The sequence below is a fragment of the Corylus avellana genome, chromosome ca11 (assembly GCF_901000735.1).
Source record: "Corylus avellana chromosome ca11, CavTom2PMs-1.0".
Taxonomy (NCBI): Eukaryota; Viridiplantae; Streptophyta; class Magnoliopsida; order Fagales; family Betulaceae; genus Corylus; species Corylus avellana.
The window spans coordinates 8269066-8288863 of NC_081551.1; the positions used below are offsets into that span (position 1 = coordinate 8269066).

Consider the following 19798-nt stretch of genomic DNA (forward strand, 5'->3'; position numbering starts at 1 on the left):
ATCAAAAAAAGCGCAAAGCGCCTCTAAGTACACAATAATGTATACAAAGGAACCCAAACAAACACCCAGAAAAACCCAGAAAAAACCAAACAAACCAATCAAAAACCCAGAAAAACCCAATCAAACCAAACACCCATCCAAAGGGGAATACAAGAGACCCAACCAAACCCCAAGAAAAGCCCTAGTGCAGCCCTAGTGCATCTCAGGTGGAACCCTAGTGCACCTCAGGGGGAAAAGAAAAAGCATTTTTCGATCCCAAAAAACCCCGCCGACGCCGGCCCTTCACCGGAGAGATGGAGCAATCCAGATTATTGAGCTCCCTCAACCCCTTAACCTTAGAAGCAGAAACTTCAACCTTAGGGGCAGAAACTTCAACCTCAGCAAGCAGGTCCTTGTTCTTATGCAGCTGCTTTGCGACTTTTTCCTTCACCCTCCGGGTATAAAACAGTTGGGACGAGGATATAGAAGAGTAAATGGGAGTACCACTCTCTGTCATGCGAGGAAAAGGACGGCTAAGACTCCTCCCCATCTCAGCCGCCCCATCGAGAAGGGAAGTAGTCGAGAGTGAAGTGCATCCCTGCGACGAGAACAAGGAGGTAGTAGCAGGGGGACAGCCAACTTGAACCTCCACCGGCGCAGAGGGAACCAGAACGGGGTCCTTTCCCTTAGAAGACAAAGAATCCTTCAACACCACCGGAGCGGGAGAGACGGCTCTCGGACTCAAGAACCCACGACGAAACAAACCTTTCTCCGGAGAAGAAGGACGAACAACCAGCTCCTCCTCCCCCGAAAAAGGAACCTCCCTGCAAGAGCTCGCCGGAGAGTCCACCTCCCAAGGAACAGCGAAGGCCTCCTTGAGAATAGAAAGACGAGCCGAATCAGAAATCTCCGAAGACCCAGTCGCACCCCGGCAGGTTTCAGGCATCGAAGAAAGAAAACCCTCCCAGTCCCTGCGCAACGTGCTCGCCGGTACAGCCTCCGCAGAAGGGGAAAAAGTAGCCCCCTGAGAGGACCCGTCACCGGCAGACCCAACAATCTCGCCCAAAACTCGCACCGGAGAGAGAGAGAACACTGCCGGGGAAGACCCATCGCCGGAAGACCTAGCCAACGGCTCCAAACACTCTTCAGAGGCTAAAGGAATCCCAGCCGATGCAGACTCCAAAGGTAATGAGAACGAGTTATGGACTGGATCTGAGAAATCCGGATCCAAGTATTGAACCGGATCCAAATTTTGACCCAAAACCACTTCAGAGACCGACCCGGAATCACAACCCAAAGCAGAGGTTGATAGGCCCAAAAAACGCACCCTATTACTCCTGCGATTGGGCTTCGAGACAACCCCTGCACAGACCCGGTCCAACTTACGTTGGATTTGCCCTAGAAGCCTCAACAATCCACTAATACCGATCTTGCCCTTCTTCTTCTTCCTCAGACTCACTGACCCAGCCGCCTCCGCCAGAGGAGAAGACAAGCTCTCCAACGCAGAGCAATCCACGGCAGACCGCAACCCCAAACCGTCATACTCCGAATCCCACCAAGACGACCCCGGAAGCAAATCGAGAGACCTCGGATACTCAACTGCTCTCGCCTCGACGCCCGGAGAAGATCGAAGGACATCCACGAAAGACCTCCCGGAATCGACCCCCAAAGAAGGACCATCCATTAGAAACCCCGCCGAAGATGGAACCCCCGACTCCGCCGTACCATCCGACTTGATCTGTGCCGCCATCAGTTGCCGAAGCTCTCCCGCGAAACGCCGCCAGCCCCTCCCAAAACGTCCCTCCGGAAGCCAAATGACTCCCTTACGACCACCCTCAGCCAACACCGATACCTCCAAGAACCTTCCGGCCTTATTACCTCCCCCGTGGACCATCGTGGCCTTATCACCCTCCCGGTAAGATTTGGCAATTTCTTCCTTCACCTGAACCTGAATCGCCGCTTCCACCGTTTCCACCAACCACGACGAACACCGAATGCTCGCGTAAATATACCCCACGAAACCTTTTCTCCTCTCCTCCAGACGAAGGTTAGGACACCCAACCTTTGCCGAAAGGCAGAAGGTTTTGGCTTCAAAAGAGAAACTGCGTTCCATACGCCGAACCCTAACGCGCAGCACCAGCCGCACCACCGATCGCAGAAAAAACTTTCAAAAATTCAAATTTTGAAATTCTTCCGAGTCTAGAGAGAGAGAGAGAGACATTCTAGAGAGAGAGAATCAAATTTGAGGTGGGAGATGGCTCCAAGGTCAGATTCTTGCACCGAACATTATGAAAAGAAACTAGAATCAAGGGTAAAGCTAACAGCAGGTTAATAGGGCAGAACGATCTTCAGGTTTCAAAACCCAGAAACCAGAGGTAGTTCAGCTTCATAACATTACACACCTAACAAGTCACTGTTTCCATTACAGATAAATCTAAGGGCAGGTGACATTAAAATCATCAGTGAAATGTTACCTGCCAAAACATATCAGAAGAATAATCCAAAAAAAAAATAATATAATAGCTAAATATACCGCTTTCTGCCGGCTAATATAGTATTCTTGGCGCATGACCTTTAAATCATAATCACCTAAAAGTTAAAAAGTTGAACAATATTATTTTATAGAAAAAGAATTAGAACCATAACACAGGAAAAAAATTAAGAAAAGGAAATAGATACTTTCTTTCTTCTAACAACTCCTGTTCTTTATAAGTTTTCTTTCTTCTAACAATTCTATAGAGGGAAAACTACAAGAGAATACCTTGCAAAATATATGTGTCCTGGAGTTGAGCGAGCTCCCAACAAAGATCTGGAATAGTCTGAAAAATAAGACATAGTACAAATTATACACTCAGACTGAAATACAGCAACAAAAAGAACGCACATTTTCTGGGGAGTAAGAAATCATTTGATGTAAATTGGATGCACCCACGCATATGGAAAGCGTACAAGAGAAAAAACACCAGATAAAAAGAAACAAGGGGGAAAACCGAGAAAATTAGCACCTAAAGTTTAAAGACCTTGGAAACTCCAACCGAAGTGGAAGAGACATGACTAGAAGAGACAGATATATAGTTGTAAGGTGATGGCATGGAAGCAAACCTAAACTTAAGGAGCTCTACATATGCATGTAGGTATTTGCATATGTGTTTGCATTGTATATTAAGAATGGTTATCATTCTTAATCATATATATGCATGTAGCAATGATAGCATTTTTAACTGCATTTCTTGAAAGGTTGAAGGATATTTCAGTTTTTTTGAAATAAATTCAGTACCTCCTTTCGGTTAAAAATAAAAAATTTAACAAGACAGCGATTTGGATTCAGTTGCTCTTTCTAATGTCACTAGTTGTATAACCTTTCAGATGATATTTCTCTCCATGCATAATTAAATATAAACATATGACACTGATAACCTGATGCTGCTTTATGCCATGAGGGGAAGACAAATAGTAGAACCTATGATAAACTAAGATCCTTAAAATATATATAGATCCTTAAAATATATATATATATCCTTAAAATATATATATATATAATAGAAGGCAATTAAACTAACCGTCCATGCTTGGAACTAAAAACTATTGCAATTGATGAGGATATGGCAGGCAAGATGTAGAAAATACAACATTACTTATCAAAAAAAAAAAAGATGTAGACAAATTGGAACTAGATACAGGGACAAACCTCGGATAACAACTTCTCTTCTTTGTGAAAAAGACTAGAAAGTTCTCCCACCAGCTCAGAATGCTTTCTCCTGGTTATTATAGAATATACAAGAAGATAACATTTAATAGCAGAAACAATAATGTTTCAAGAATAAAAACGCATTTCTAGAGAAAGTAAACAATGTAAGATATTAATATGTTCAATTCTTACTAAAGACGATAGTCTTACATTATCTATCCAGAAGTTCAGACTTTCTTGGGCTTCTTTTTGTTTTTTCTTTCTTATTTTCTCATAAGTAAGCCCTTCAAAAAGATAAACACAGAGGGACTACAATCCAAGCAGACAAAGTATACAAGATCGAAAAGGTAATGAAGCGCTGGTCACAAATATTTGTTTAGTCAATTTTTCCTTGGGTGATAATGTTGATAGTGAGGCTATGTGTGACATTGTGCCAATGGATGCATTTCACATTCTATTGGGTAGACCATGGTTATATGAGAATGACATCTACCATGAGAATGACATAATCCACCGCACTAGAGTCAACACTTGTTCATTACAAATGGGCAACAAAACCCATAGCTTGCATCCTCTTAGGAAAGACACTAGTTCCTCTAAACACAATAAGTTTAATGGCTTCTTGACTGCTGCAAAGTTTAAAGCTGGTGAGAGGTTACTTATTGCAGAATATATGCCCCATGATACATTAGCAAAGCACTTACTTCATTGGGAAACACAACCTACGAAATGGGCAATGCGATTAAGCAACAACCTCCGAAATGGGCAATGCGATTAAGGATTGCTTTGCATCTTGCACAAGCTCAAGAATATTGTACTAGCAAAGAATGTGCTCTTTATCATGATTTGAATGCTTATAGAATCGTCTTCGGTGATGATGGTAACTCAAGACTTGCATGCTTTGGTTTGATAAAAAATAGAGATGGGAAACATTTCAGTACAAACCTGGCATTTATTCCTCCCAAGTATTTAACAGGATGAGTTACACCTAAAAATGTAATGTATAGTTTTGGCACTCTTTTACTTGATCTTCTAAACAGAAAACATATGCCTCCAAGTCATGCACTTGACCTTATAAGGGATAGGAATCTTCAGGAGCTCATTGATTCTTGTCTGGAAGGCCAATTCTCAAATGATGAGGGGACCAAATTACCATGTTTAGCTTCATGATGTTTACATTATGACTTGGAAAATAAAATATGAAACTTGTACCTAAAAGCATTTTCATTCATATATTTTACCCCAATCTTTTGGGTGAGACAAGGGGGTTCAACTTTTTCCATGCATAATTACCTAGGCTCTAGACATGGATCTTGCGAGGTGATTTGCAACCTAAAAGTTAAAAAGCCAAACATCTAAAATAGCATAATAACTTGACAAGTAAATTATGGAGCAAGTACCTAAGAGAATGAAGATCAAGATGAATGTGAGCTTCATCTGATGATATCTGAGATTTAAGTGCTATTAGAATTGCTTGCTGCTTAGCATTCTCAACTTGGGCCTCTACCCACTGTCTTTCACTTGTTCCAAATCTGTGATAACATTGAACAGCCAATAAAACTTCAGGAAATTAGACAATCATCACAAAGTCCCCAAAGTAACCCAAAAAACTAACAAGATGTCACATCCAAGAATGTGAATGTGCTTGTGCATGTCATCATCAATGTGTGTTACTGTCATCCACATCCATCACGCACGAGAGATATGGGAGGCATACGAGGAAGATGATAGATTAGAAAATTGCAACCATGTATCCAAGAATGTGAATGTGCTTGTGCAAGTCATCATCAATGTGTTACAGTCACCCACATCCAGCACACACGAGAGATACGGGAGGCATACAAAGAAGATGATAGATTAGAAAACCAGAACTTGTAAAACTCATGCCTCGTGTAACACTAGCACTGCAGCCACTTTACAGTTATAACTAACAAGGAAGCTTCTTGGTGGTAGTGAATCATAAAATGTAAAAACCATTCTAAGAACTGCTCTACTTCTAGTTTCTTCTTAACGCTTAAAGTGCATCACATGTTATTTCCCTTGTCCTAACAAAAAGTTGGAAATGTATTCCCATGCAATTAGAAACTCCTCCATTATTCAATTACCACTAGCACCAATAAAAAGAATAAAAAGAATAAAGGGGAAATTACACATAATACTCTCAAACCGACGCCTCTTTTGCAGTTACACGTCCAAACTTTAAAAAAGTGACACATGACCCTCTCAAAGCACCACTTTATTGCAAGTTTCACCCCTCATTAGCTTTTAGCATTAAGATAGATGAAATGTGACGCATATGTGCTAACTTTTAATTTAAAATGCCTAAATTACCCCTGAAAATCATTAAAAAAATGGAAGCTAAAGGGATTGTTGAACCACTGTTCAAGGTTGAGCTAGTATTGGGGTAGCTAAATCAGCTCTCAAGGCTGAGGGGACAATTCGGCCGCCCCAAAAGCCTGAAGGGGTAGCCTAATCACCCCCTCAATGTTGTAAGGATGGTTCGGCCACCCCCAAAACTGATAAGGGAGTGGGTGAACCATCCCCTCAACCTCTTTTTTTTTTCTCTTTTTTTGTTTTTCCTTCTTTTATAATTCTTAGGGATAATTTGGGGCATTCCAAGTCAAAATTTATCATGTGCATATCAAATGGTGCTATTTTCCATCCATTTTAACACCAAAAGTTATAATGAAGGATGTAACTTGCAATGAAGTGATAGTTTGAGAGGCCAAGTGTCACTTTTTAAAGTTTACACAAGTGTAAGTACAAAAGGGGTGGCAGTTTTTTTTTTTTTTTTTTTTTTTTTTGATAAGTAAAAGGCATTATATAAAAAACGCAAGGGGCGCAACCCATGTACACAGGAAGTATACAAAAGAGCCCACTACACGAGCTTCAAACTGAAAAAGACGCACATAGATCGATAAACTCCGTAAGCGTTGTAGCTTGCGAAGAAAACCCCATGACCCTCCACGAGTAGAGTGTTTGGATCACTCTTTTCTTCAATTCTATCATCCCCATTTCACGATCCTCAAAGCTCCGCGCATTCCTTTCTCTCCATAATGACCACATTACACACAATGGTGCCATCCTCCAAATGTACATGACTGTCCGCTTTCCCCTTTGCCCTCCCCAACTCCCCAAGCATTCCTTCAAACTCCCAGGCATCACCCACGTTATCCCAAAGAGTTGGAGAATCATGTTCCATACCTCAACAGCAGTTTCGCAATGCACTAAAAGGTGATCAATAGATTCGCCACTCTTCTTGCACATACAACACCATTCCGTCGCAATGATGTTCTTCTTCCGTATGTTGTCCAATGTTAGAATTTTCCCCATAACTGCCGTCCATACGAAAAAAGCCACCCTCGGTGGAGCTTTACTCTTCCAAATAAGTTTCCATGGACCATCCACCGGTGCTGAATTTATTTTCACCTTGTAGAAAGACTTCACCTCAAAAATTTTCCTCTTTGAAGGCATCCAACAAATTTTATCTACCCCACCTTGCCTTACTTGTTGGGAATACAGCAGTTCGAAGAATCTCGAAACCTCTTCCAATTCCCAATCATGGACATGTCGAATAAATCGAACATTCCAATAGATAGCTCCATTTACCCTCTCCATATTCTCCTCTACCCATGCCTCCTTTTCACATGCAATATTGAATAAAGCAGGAAACAAATTCTGTAGTGATGCCTCCCCACACCACACATCCTTCCAAAACAACACACGAGACCCGTTTCCTACCTTAAATCGCACATGTTGCTGAAACTCATCCCATCCCTTTCGGATACTTTTCCACAATCCCACCCCATATGACCCTCCTACCTCCTTGGTACACCAATCACCCCTCATCACCTCATATTTTGTCTCCACTAATTTCCTCCACCATGCATCTCTTTCAAATGCAAATCTCCACAACCATTTACCCAATAAGGCTCGATTAAATTGTGTCAAATTCTTTACCCCTAATCCCCCCGCCTCCACAGGCATACAAATGTTGGACCATCGGACCAAATGGAATTTGAACTCATCTCCGACACCTCCCCATAGAAAATCTCTTTGCATTTTTTCGAGCCGTTTCGCCACATTCACTGGGATTTGAAACAACGATAAATAGTATGTGGGTATACTAGATAGCGTACTCTTGATCAACGTTATTCGCCCCCCCTTGGATAAATACATTCGCTTCCATCCCGCCAATTTCATCTCCATCTTCTCTATAACCTTATTCCATATAGCAGGGTCCTTACTATGAGCCCCCAAAGGCAATCCCAAATATATAAATGGTAAAGAATCCACACCACAACCAAGTATATTTGCCAATCCTTCTACATCTTCCACCATACCAATAGGCGCAATTACAGACTTTGATAAATTTATTTTCAACCCCGCAACCGCTTCAAAGCACAACAACAAGCATCGCAAATTCCGAAGTTGTTCCACCTTTGGCTCACAAAAAATAATAGTATCATCAGCAAAGAGTAAATGGGACACTTCCATTACCTCATTAAGCTGCGAACCCACTGAGAAGCCAGCCATAAGTTCTCTCTCCGCCATTGCCTTCATCATCCTACTGAACGCCTCCATCACCAACACAAATAACAAAGGGGACAAAGGATCCCCTTGTCTCACTCCCCGAGAACTACCAAAAAAATCTGTTGGTGTTCCATTAATGAGCACTGAAAATCTTACAGTAGAGACACAATGCCGAATCCACGCTCTCCACCTTTCCCCGAAACCACATTTCTCCAACATATACAATAAAAAATCCCAGTTGACATGGTCATATGCCTTCTCCAGATCTAACTTGCAAATAATACCTGGTTCCCCAGATCGAATCCGACTATCCACACATTCATTTGCCATTAAAACAGAGTCTAAAATTTGCCTGCCAGGTATAAAAGCATTTTGGGTATGTGACACGAGCTTCCCCATGACAGAATTCAACCGACTAACCAACACCTTTGAGATTATCTTATACACCCCGCTTACCAGGCTAATAGGTCGAAAATCCCTTATGTCCACCGCTCCAGCTTTTTTTGGAATAAGTGCTACAAAAGTAGCATTAATGCTCTTTTCGAATTTACCACTTTCATGGAATTCCTTGAAAACCGCCATCAAGTCCTCCTTAATAACCTCCCAACATTTCTGATAAAACGCCATGGTAAAGCCATCCGGTCCAGGTGCCTTATCACCCTGCAAATTCCTCACCACCGCCCAAATCTCCTCTTCCTCAAAATCTCTCTCCATCCACAACCGCTCCCCTTCCTCAATAGAGTTAATATGATCTATCAGAGTTTTTTTTTTTTTTTTTTGGGTGGCTAAATGTAGTTTCCCTAAGAAATATAACATATAATGGGAAAAAGAAAACAAATAACTTATTTAGATACAAAAAACATACATAGAACGAAGCCGCTGCAATTCAGATACACGTTGGTGTTGGGATTTTTCCACATCTGTTGCGTTGTTAAAACAAAAAAGAAAAAATTACTTAAGTGCACAGTAGATCGTAACCTAACATATTTAATTTCAAATTAAAAACTTGTATTTATGCATAAGTATCAAGAAAATGCACCAAACTCAAGACAATTGAGATATACAATGATGATAGAATTTCTCAAAAGGCTAAAAATGGAAAGAGAAAAAAAACAAAAAAACCAAAAAAAATAATGCAAAGCTAAAAACACGAGCATTTTTTCCCTTCGTTAAACATTTGCTATGAGCAAACAAAAACACAAGTTCCTTTAAAACTAACAGCACAGTTAGAACTTAGATTCACAGTTCTATGGATGGCATATGGATTAAGTTGCAGTTTATAAACCATAAAATTTGATTATGTATTTATAAATTCATCAATTGGTTCAATCATTTCAAAAAGAGACTTACCAAAGAATATCTTCAAGTGGAAATAAACCTGTATTTCTGTCCAAGGCCTTAAATGAAAAATAATTCTTCTTTTCTTTGAAAACAATGACCAAGTGCAAGTAGACAAGCTTCCAATAGAAACTAGGAAAGAAACTTTAAGCTTTCCCTCTTAAACTTTGCCTTCTTTAAAAGGACAATTGGGATATAAACTTATCATTTTGTCTAAGGCCTCAAATGATTTTTTTTTATAAGTGATTCATCTTATTCGTAAGCACCGAGGGGAACAACCCAAGCATACAAGAAGTATATAAAAGAGACCCCCAATTAGGCAGAAGTAGAAGAACACAAATCCAAAAAAAAATTAAAAGACTATAAAAACGAGAACTATTGTTAGCCGCCACCCAAACATAATGAGATTTGAACATAATAGCTTTTAACTCTAACAATGATCTCTCACACTCTTCAAAATTCCAAGTGTTCACTCCCTCCAAGTACATCACATTAAGCACAAAGGAGCCAACTAACCTCTCCAGCTAGTCAACAACTCCACCATCTTTTCGGGCATGACCCATCTAATCCAAAAAGACGGTAAATTGATACCCACAAAGCTCCAGCCACTTCACAATGGAGAAGAAGATGATCTATGATCTTCCTAGTCTTCTTGCACATGCATCACCAATCCATCACTATGAAGTGTCTCTTTACCAGGTAATCCAAAGTTAAGGTCTTCCCTAACACTGTCCTCCACACAAAGAACGCCTCTCAAAGGATTCTTATGTTGGGGGGGAGCGCACGAACCCCTAAGTACACGAGAAGTACACAAAATGAATCACCTAATTAGAAAGAGAAAAACGAACAAGGAAATCATCAAAGCTAATCGACAAAGGGGACACATAGGCCGTAATCCAAAGATACGAGTGGAAAAAGGAGGATAAATATCCTTCAATTTCTACTTTTAGAAAGGGAAACATTTTTTCCAATCAAATGAATTCCACATCAACCAAAATGACTGTGGAAGCTTCAGACTTGGTAATGTCAGCAAGAAACCAGGCATATCCTGACACCACCCCAAGAGCCTCTGCCGCTGCCACCCCATCCTCTCCTTTCTTTAAACTCTGAAATACCCGCATTGCCCCTGTGAGCTATGGGAATTACCGGAGACTGCCCGGACCCTTCCATAACCTCCACATATGTCCTTTTTCCGAACAACCTCCACTGGGGCCAAAACCTCTATTGTCATTGTGCTACCACCCACTCCACACAAAGGAAGACCACCAAGAAGCCTATGGGGAGCCAAACTTTGAGACCATCGCTGAAGGACAACTAGAAGGAGAGTGCCTTTGGCAACTCAAGAGAGCAGCTTCTCCAGCCCTTCCCCTCACGTCCTTCCGATATGATAATGCAGCCTCTCCGGCCACCACCTTTGTATTTCGCATGTGCCAAATACCGACCATGGCAATTGGTACATCTTTGAGCTATAAAAGCTCTGCTCACAACTCTGCAGGATTTCACAAATTCCTCCTGCCCCTCCCCATGTAACAAAGCCTCCACATTACCCAAAAAACAGCCCACGCTCACCTCACCTTAAAATCTGCCCAAGAAACACCCCTTCTCCTCTCAACAATACATAGTACAAAAGACGCATCGGCTGCCAAAAATTGAATGCCTTAGATGCGACGAAGAACCTTGAATAACCACCCATAGCAAAACACCCTAAAGAAGAACTAAGATGGCATCATTCCCAGAATGCAAACACGCATATTAGGAATGTCTTGACGGGCCTACATGCACCTAATTGAAAAATAAATCTTCTCCAAAAACAATAACCAAGTGAGGTAAGACCCCTTTCCAATGCAGACTGGGAAAGAAACTTCAAACTTTCCATCTTAAACTTTGTCTTCTTTCAAAGGAACATACAAATTTTAAACCGATAACTTATCAAAAAAAATTTAAACCGATAACTACAATTATTTCATTTACCAAAAAAGAAAAAGTAAAATGAAAAATGAAGATATGCCCACTACATGGAAAGGCAATACTCAAACCCATGCTTCAAGCGTGTGTATGAATAAATAGAAAGATTGAAAGCTGGTAATAATTAACTTCAAACACCATAGCCCTAACAAAAGTAAGGTCAACTTGAATTTCAATCCTGATCATTCTCACTAGTATCACACAATAAATATTCCGAACATTACATAGAGAAGACACGCGATATAAATACAACTGATGATTAATATATGATATTATTGTTTGAAAGTACTCATTTTTTTAGTTTAAAGAAAATTCGGACATTTCATCTATGCAAGCAAACATGAAAGATGAATGGATTAAAATCTCATAAAATCAAAACAAATTTTAACTCTCTCTACACACATAAGAGGTGCACGAATGCACAAATCACTATGCAATCATGATGATATACATTGGGCAACCACCAATAGGTAACTAAAAAGGCAATCAAATGCAAATATATATATATGCACACAGGTAAAAAAAAAATAAGCCATAGAGGCAACAGAGAAGAAATACCTTGTACAATGATATTTGAAATGTCATCAAGACTCACCCAAGAACATTTGGATTTTCCCTCAGCAACTAATCGGAAAGGACCCTAATCATGATCACATAATAAGGTTATCAATTCTATGACTGGACAAGACTGTAACATCAAAAATATTACACCAAGTGCAGACAAACACAACAAAAGCCAGCACACATACCGTGTCCAATTGCTTAGCAAACCACTGATTTAGCTCCTTTATACAGGACGAATCTCCCAGCAAGTATGGATGAAAGTCAGAGTATGCTAAATAGATGCCATCCTCTGCAAGTTAATAGTGCTATAATCTCATCATATAAAGTAGGATGAAATTGTTGGGGGGGAAAGAGCATATAAATCTTTCTAATTGAGCATGAATCAGAACCAAAATCTCGAAATTCGTATACATAATTTTGAAAAACCAACATTTACAAAGCCCAATATTGATCAAGTTTCATAGTAGAAAACCTAGAACAGAAAGCAATATGTGGACCTTAGGCAGATTCAGTCAAGATAAAAAAAAATGTACAGCTAAAACCAACTAGGGCAAGAACTGTAATAAGTTTGAAACCCCAAACAATAGACAACCCATGGGTTCAACCTCAACCAACCCACCAAACCAATTAGCTAAAAAGTATAACATCAAGTCCATAAAAGGAAAAGAAGAAAGAAAAAATTAAAAGGAAAACTTCACTTAACAACCCTGAACATCTATCACTTTTGCAATTACCTCCTTAAAGTTCCAAAACTCTCAATTTAGTGTATTGACCAAAACACCCCCCATTTTAAAAATTAAAAAAAAAAAAAAATTGCAATGATTCAGGTGTTGGTAAAGATTTAACGAAATTTGCAAAAATACTCATGCTTGAATCTCTTCAATTTATTTATTTTTATTTTATAAAAAAAAAAAATAGGTATTTTGGAAATTTTGACCGGATTTAATAAAAAAAACCTAACAAAGGAGTGACATTGCAAAAAATTAGAAGTTCAATACACTAAATTGAGAGTTTTTGAACTTTAGGAGAAACATTGCAAATGTGATGGAAGTTCAAGGGGGTCAAATGAAGTTCCCCAAAATTAAAAGTAATGTTTGGGCTGAATTAGTTGATGAGCCCCAAACCAAAACCCAAATATCATCATTTTTTTGATAAGTAATTGACAACTTATTAAAAAAGCGCAAGGCTAAGTACACAAGCAGTATACACAGAAAGCTCCTAACAAAAATGAGCAAAAGAAATACCCAAAAAACAGCAAGAACAGCCCACAAAAAACCCAAATATCATCATGTACCTTTTTTTCACATTAAAAAAAAAAAAAAAAAGGTCAACAAACTCATTGGTTAGATTTAATATTGGAGAATCTCAATAAAAAAATTTCACAACTTTGGTGGAGAAAAATGAAAATAAATTCAATTGGCCATGAAAGTAAAACTACAAGTGATAAAAATGATACCATCACCGGAATGATAATGAGCCAACTCCTGTGCTGTAGCAGTGATCCTTCCAAGAACTGCGTTCATCTAAGTCACAATTAAAGAATTCCAAAAACTTCTGAAATGGTCAACCATCAACATATATTGCAACAAGTAGTTCTCTCTTTAAAAGAAATAACAACCAGTTTCACCACATCAAGCAAAGACATGAAATGTAACTATGACATTGTGATTGTTCCAAATAAAACATTCCTCTGCCATGCTACAGAAAAATAAAAATTTAAAAATAAAAAATCACAATAGCATGTATCTCATAACCAGGAGCGGTCATAGGTGACACAAACTAGAAACAGAAAAACGAAAGGAATATAACACATAAATGATATATTAAGAAAAAAATTTACTTGCAGCAATCATGAAAACAAAGAATATCCTTCTATCTGCAAATCACCACATTACTTTTTATTAGTATTAAAAAGAGTATCACTTATACAATCTTCCACAGATAATTTCTTCTAAGATTTCATTTACTCAACCATCTGTTGACAATACATCTGACCCCGTGAAACCAAAGGCTTCAGTATTTTGTAGTAAATCTAACATCAAAGACCAACCATTTTAGGATGAAGAATACTTTCCATTGGGGTTTAACAGTTATGGCTTTCTGAGTTTCACTCCCAGGTACCAAAACACGCTGTATTTTCAAGAAAGTCACCTCCAAAAAATATTTTATTGAAGGAATAAGCTTGTAAACAATGCTTGAAGCTGCTATACTTACATAATTGCACAAGATTCCAAGTAAATTTTTGTGCATTAACAAGTACTGGAACGTATCCATATATATCAGCTTAGTTTTAAGACCAGAGCTATATTATCATGCATATGAAGTTAGCTTTGAGATTACAGCTGACATATGCAAAAATGTATGCCATCTTGAAGTTTTCACTGCAAATAATAGGATAATGCACCTATTTAATAATCATAGCCTACAAAATGCATGGACACCATTTTTAAATAATATGCTTTCCAGCCTTGTCAAGAAACTGAAAAATTCATTCCTGTTAAAGATTGATTATATTTGCACAGCATATATCAAAATTATCTTAAAGTGGATGTGTATAATATATATGTTTGAATTATCATAGCATATGCACCTGTAAATTTCTTGCTGAAAGACTATCATCTATTAATGTCAGGTGTCCATTGACATTAGATGTTGCAGCAACTCGTGCCCGTCTCCCTTGGATCAAAGCTGAAGCTTGGCCACTGAGCATATCAAATTGAGACTGCAGATGCCTAAGCTCTTTCTGCAGCTCTAAAGCTTCAGCTTTATATGCTAAAGTTGCATCCCTAAAGATAAAAAATAAAAAATGAAAACAAAATTTTAAAAAATAAATCCATCAGAACTGGAAGCCTACTACCAGAATTCCATTACCAGCAACCAAAATAAGCATATCTTCAAATAGATACCAGCAAGAGTGCAGCAAAAAAATTCATCTTCGTGAGCCAAAATATCAAGGATTAGTCACAAGTTAATAAAAGAGGCCATTACCAAATCATGGTCCTACCTTACTGGTATTCTGGGAGGGATGGCTTGGACATGGTCTTACCCTTAAATCAGTTTTTTTGCATAAAGTGGCCACATATAATGTTTCTTGTCATGATGAACATAACACTATGTTCAATTAAAAATAAAGTGAAAACAAAATGCATACTAAAAAGATAATCACTGAATTCAGCATCAAAATATAATGAAGAGACCTATCATAAATCCTAATTCTGAACAAAAGAGTCCTCAGTGCAACCTGTATGCCCCAAGCGTAGCATTTTAAGTGGCAAAGCATCTATGCACAAAAGCAAATATAAAACAGTACATAATTTCATTATGCTAAGAAATATGAAGGTCAAAAGCAGAATTCACAGGACTGAAAGAGGCCCTGCTCAGGCAACTTTTGTCTCACAAGAATATAATATCATAAGGATGAGTACATGATGATCCAAAAAGTTGACTATATCATAAGGACGAATGAACTGATAATATAGAAAAGACATATATATCGATAAAGTATGCTACTAGGGTAGAAGTAATACGAGAAATATATATGTATAAGGCAGGCACTCCTACTAAAGTGCTAAAATTGTATTGGAGCCACCTCATCAATAGCCCATTATACATACAAAAGATTATGAAGAAACTAAGAGAACTCAATGAAGTCAGGAAAGGTGGTCTTAGATTAATTTTATAAACTCGTTCACACAACAAACACATAAATAAATAAATAAATAAATAAAATAAAATTATTGTGTGAGTGAATACATTGCCGTGTAGAATGAACCCATGAACTTAACTCTACATCCTTGTTTATAAGGGAGAAGTCATTTCGTCAAAACATCATTGACATAACAAAGAGATGAAGTTAAAAGAGAAATGTTAGTCATCCTTGTTTACACTCTTCTTCCATATATAAATTCATGCATGCACGTATACTTCCTTGCAACCTCCCTCTCTACCCAAGTTAAAACAAGATAGATGCACACCCAACTACAAATATCACCAATGAATTTCCTACTGTGCATCCTTGAGGTCATCAAACTTAGGTCATTGGACACAGTTTTGCTTAGTTAATAACCAAAAAAAAAAAGGTCGAAGAAACACGAGGAGGGGGGTACTAAATAGTGAATAAACATCAATGTCCAACAAATTACATTACTTTATATCTTTTAATCCTTCTTCAGCTCCAAAAAGTGCCTCCTGGTTGTCTCTCCTGGCAGAAAAGGCTGAAATGCTATCATAAGCAAAATCCAAATCCTCCCCCTGTCAAGTAATTAAACATTTGTACATAAATTTACTTGTTTCAGTGCATACTTCAAATCACGAAAAACGAATAATACTATCAAAGCACTATATAATCAAAATTGTTTCTTCAATAGCCAAACATCTCCGGATCCTTATTCAATCGACCCCAACGCATTCTCTTAGCGAAAAATCTAAAGCACAAAAAAATTGAAACAATAAACATATGCCCCCTTTCCTCTCTAGGGCGCTTTGTCGTTTCGAATCGGAACGTGGAAAACCCAGTTTAAACTCAGTGTCATATGCTCCATATAGCAAGTAATTAAAGCTTACAAGCAAAAAATAGGCATGAGGAAGTTACCTCTAATAGCTTCCCTTCTTGCAGAAACTGCTGATGCCTGGACACCAAATTTTCGAACAATTATTCACTAACATCAACTAAACCCTAAACGATTTTCATTATAGGAAATAAGAAATTAGTGTATGTAGTATATAATTCACCAAAAACAGAGAACAAAATCAGATGGCGAAGAGAGAAAGAGAGAGGAACGTAACTGGGATAGTTCGGAGAGGGAGAAGACGTTGGAGGGGCGGAGACTGGAGCAGATCCAGTCGAGGATGGGGCGTGCGTCTTCGTACTGGAAGGGCCACTCGAAGCTGTCAGGGTCCAATCCCTCTGCCCCTTGAAATCCCAATTCCCCCAACAACGAGCACAGTCTCGCTCCGCTCATTCTTCGTGCAAATCTGATTGCTCCCTCAGATGCTCATTTCAATTTTCAAATGCCTGCGGGAGAGAGAGACAGACGGAGAATTCAATTTCTCGCTCCTTTGCTGCAAATTAGACCATGCTCAACTCACTTTTGAAATTCGGCAAAAGACCAGGTTTAAAAAATGTTTGGAAATGTTTCCTAATGTATTTGTCTTCGTATTTTTAACGGAAAACAATTTTTGCCCTCGACAGTGTTTTTCACTTCCGCTACTAAAGTTTTAATTTTTGCAATTCACTTTTCCAAAGTTTCACTTCGACTACTAAAGTTTTAATTTTTGCAATTCACTTTTCCAAAGTTTCGAATTTTTATAATTTGACCAATTGTATCTAAAACTTCCTATATTACTCCTAATTTTTTATTTTTTATATTTTATAAAATAAAAAAATAAAAAAATAAAAAAAAATTTTGAGGTGGCTCTTTGGCCATCTGGCCATTTTTGCACCCCCAAATTTGTTTTTTTTTTATAAAAAATAAAAATAATTATGGGCAATAAGAAAATTTTGGGATTTATTGGTCGAATTAAAAAAAAAAAAATTGGAACTTTGTTGGTGTGGATTGCAAAAATTGAAACTTTGGTGTTCGAATTGAAAAACGCTGTCAACTTTTGGGGGGTAAATTGTAATTTTCCTATTTTAGAAAATATTCAAAAAATAACAACATAATATAATTAGAAATTATGTTTGAATGTATCGGACTAAAAACCTTTAACCAACACACCTGTTGGGAATAAATTCACACTACAAGCCCACCAAATTCTGGGCCCAATGGCCAATGATAGGCCCATGAAAATATTAATTAAATAGCAAAGGCTATTTAATTAATTAGTAGTCTTATATTCCAATCAGGATAATATTAGAATAAATACGTCATACTTATCTCTACAAGATGACTATTCAATATTATCTCTACATAATATCGGTTGAATGTTTATCTCTACATGATAGCTGTTGAGTTCTATCTCAACTTTGGACTCTCAAATCAATTCAAATAAGAAGATCCAGTCCAATTCTACTTCAACAGTCTAAGCCTTTAAGTAGGCTCCTACCCAAGGTACTAAAACATCTTGAATACTGAAATATTCTCACATATTATTGAGTTAGAAACTCTTTCTGACTTTGGCATCGGAGTGTCCCCGGTCCCCTGGGAACCTCCTTGACAATATTGCTTTTGCTTTTTTATAGTGATTTGGAGTGCACGACAACGTATTGAAGACCCCGAAGAAAGCGCATCCACCATGTTGAAAACTGTTCTAACAGTTTGGCGCCGTGTGGGAACGATTAATTCATTTCTCTTAAAAAAAAAATTCATCACGGTGTGAGCACGCATTCCGGCGACAACCAACCGGAAGGCAGCAGATTTGCACAAATTTGCCGCTTACATTGCAGATCCACGTTCACTGAAGCCCAACAGTGTGGTGTCCAAGCACGCTGCCGAATCAAGCCCAGCACGACCCACACCTCTAGTCTGCCGGAGATTTACTGCCGTTCGCAAGAGATCCACCACTGCTTGAGATCAGAACGCATAGCCCAACGATCTCTGCCGCAGACCCGCACCACGCCGCACCGTCGATCTCCAAACCGGACTGTCGAAGTGCCCCCAAGCCCAAGCGCACAGATCTGACCACCGATCTTTAAATTGCCGGCCTCCAAACCGGACTGCCGGAGACCCAGCGCACGGCTGACCCAAATCGGACTGACGGGACATTCACTAGCGTGACTGCTATTCGCCGAACTAGCTTGCCGGAGATCCACCACTGCTAGAGATCCGGCCACACACCCCTGCAGATCGCCGGTCGCACGCCAGACCTGTTGTTCATCGTCCAAGCCCGCAACACCGCGACACTACCGTTCACCTCCGGACCCGCGGCATCACCAACCCATCACTGCAAATCGCCCATTCACCCTAGCAGCCCATCACTGACCTGCAGCACTGCCAGAGCACTGGACCTGCACGTACTTAGCTAGTGCTCGTAGAAGAAAAAGAAAAGGAAGAAAAGAAGGAGAAGGTGCTGGCCGCAAGAGAGAGAGAGAGAAAAAGAAAAAGAAAAGGAAGAAGAAAGAACAAAAAAGATAAAAAGAAAAGAAAAACGTGAAGGGCTGTACGTTGGAGGAATTTGGAGAAGAAAATTGGCGTTTGGCAACAAGTTTTTCTTATTAATTTATATTCATGTTTTGGTTTTGGAATAGCTTATCCTGATTTAAGTTTATATTCCTATTCTAGTTTAAGAATAGCTTATCCTGATTTAAGTTTATATTCTTATTCTGGTTTAGGAATAGGTTATCCTAGTTTAAGCTTATATTCTTATTCTAGTTTAAGAATAGGCTATTCTAGTTTAAATTCCAAATTTGGTTTTGATTGGTTGTGAGAATAAGGTAATTCTTATTCCAAATTATTACATTTTGGGGATACTCTATCACGGATAAGAAGAAAAGGAAAAAGCAAAAAGGAAGAAATTTTTTTGCCATGGTGGCTATGAGAACGGAAATAGCCAACCATGTTGGTCCATTGGTCCAGCCTAATCCGAAACCGGTCAACCACGCCAGCCAAACTGACTCGATAGATCTAGTTATCAGCATCAACCCTGTTGATCCCATAGTTCAGCAGGGAACGATTCAACACAACATACCTCCTCGTCAACCAGAAATAGGAGATCCTGAACGCTTTGCAGCAATGGCAGCGCAAATCGAAGCTTTGACACGGCAAAACGCAGAACTCCATCTACGGATATCAG

General features: G+C 38.9%; 1 protein-coding gene across 1 annotated transcript in view; it reads right to left on the reverse strand.

The window, feature by feature from the left end:
* Nucleotides 1–17182, reverse strand: part of LOC132165387 (AUGMIN subunit 3) — a 27334-nt gene extending 10152 nt beyond the window's left edge. Inside the window, exons 1-12 of the mRNA XM_059575922.1 lie at nt 16853–17182; nt 16659–16695; nt 16215–16318; nt 14658–14853; nt 13524–13590; nt 12253–12356; nt 12062–12143; nt 9066–9120; nt 5068–5199; nt 3668–3737; nt 2741–2798; nt 2513–2568 (exon numbers count right to left, since the gene is read on the reverse strand). Coding sequence (XP_059431905.1) covers nt 2513–2568; nt 2741–2798; nt 3668–3737; nt 5068–5199; nt 9066–9120; nt 12062–12143; nt 12253–12356; nt 13524–13590; nt 14658–14853; nt 16215–16318; nt 16659–16695; nt 16853–17028 — 1137 coding nt within the window. The 5' untranslated portion in view covers nt 17029–17182. The remainder of the gene's footprint in view (nt 1–2512; nt 2569–2740; nt 2799–3667; nt 3738–5067; nt 5200–9065; nt 9121–12061; nt 12144–12252; nt 12357–13523; nt 13591–14657; nt 14854–16214; nt 16319–16658; nt 16696–16852) is intronic.
* Between the last annotated feature and the right edge of the window lie 2616 nt (nt 17183–19798).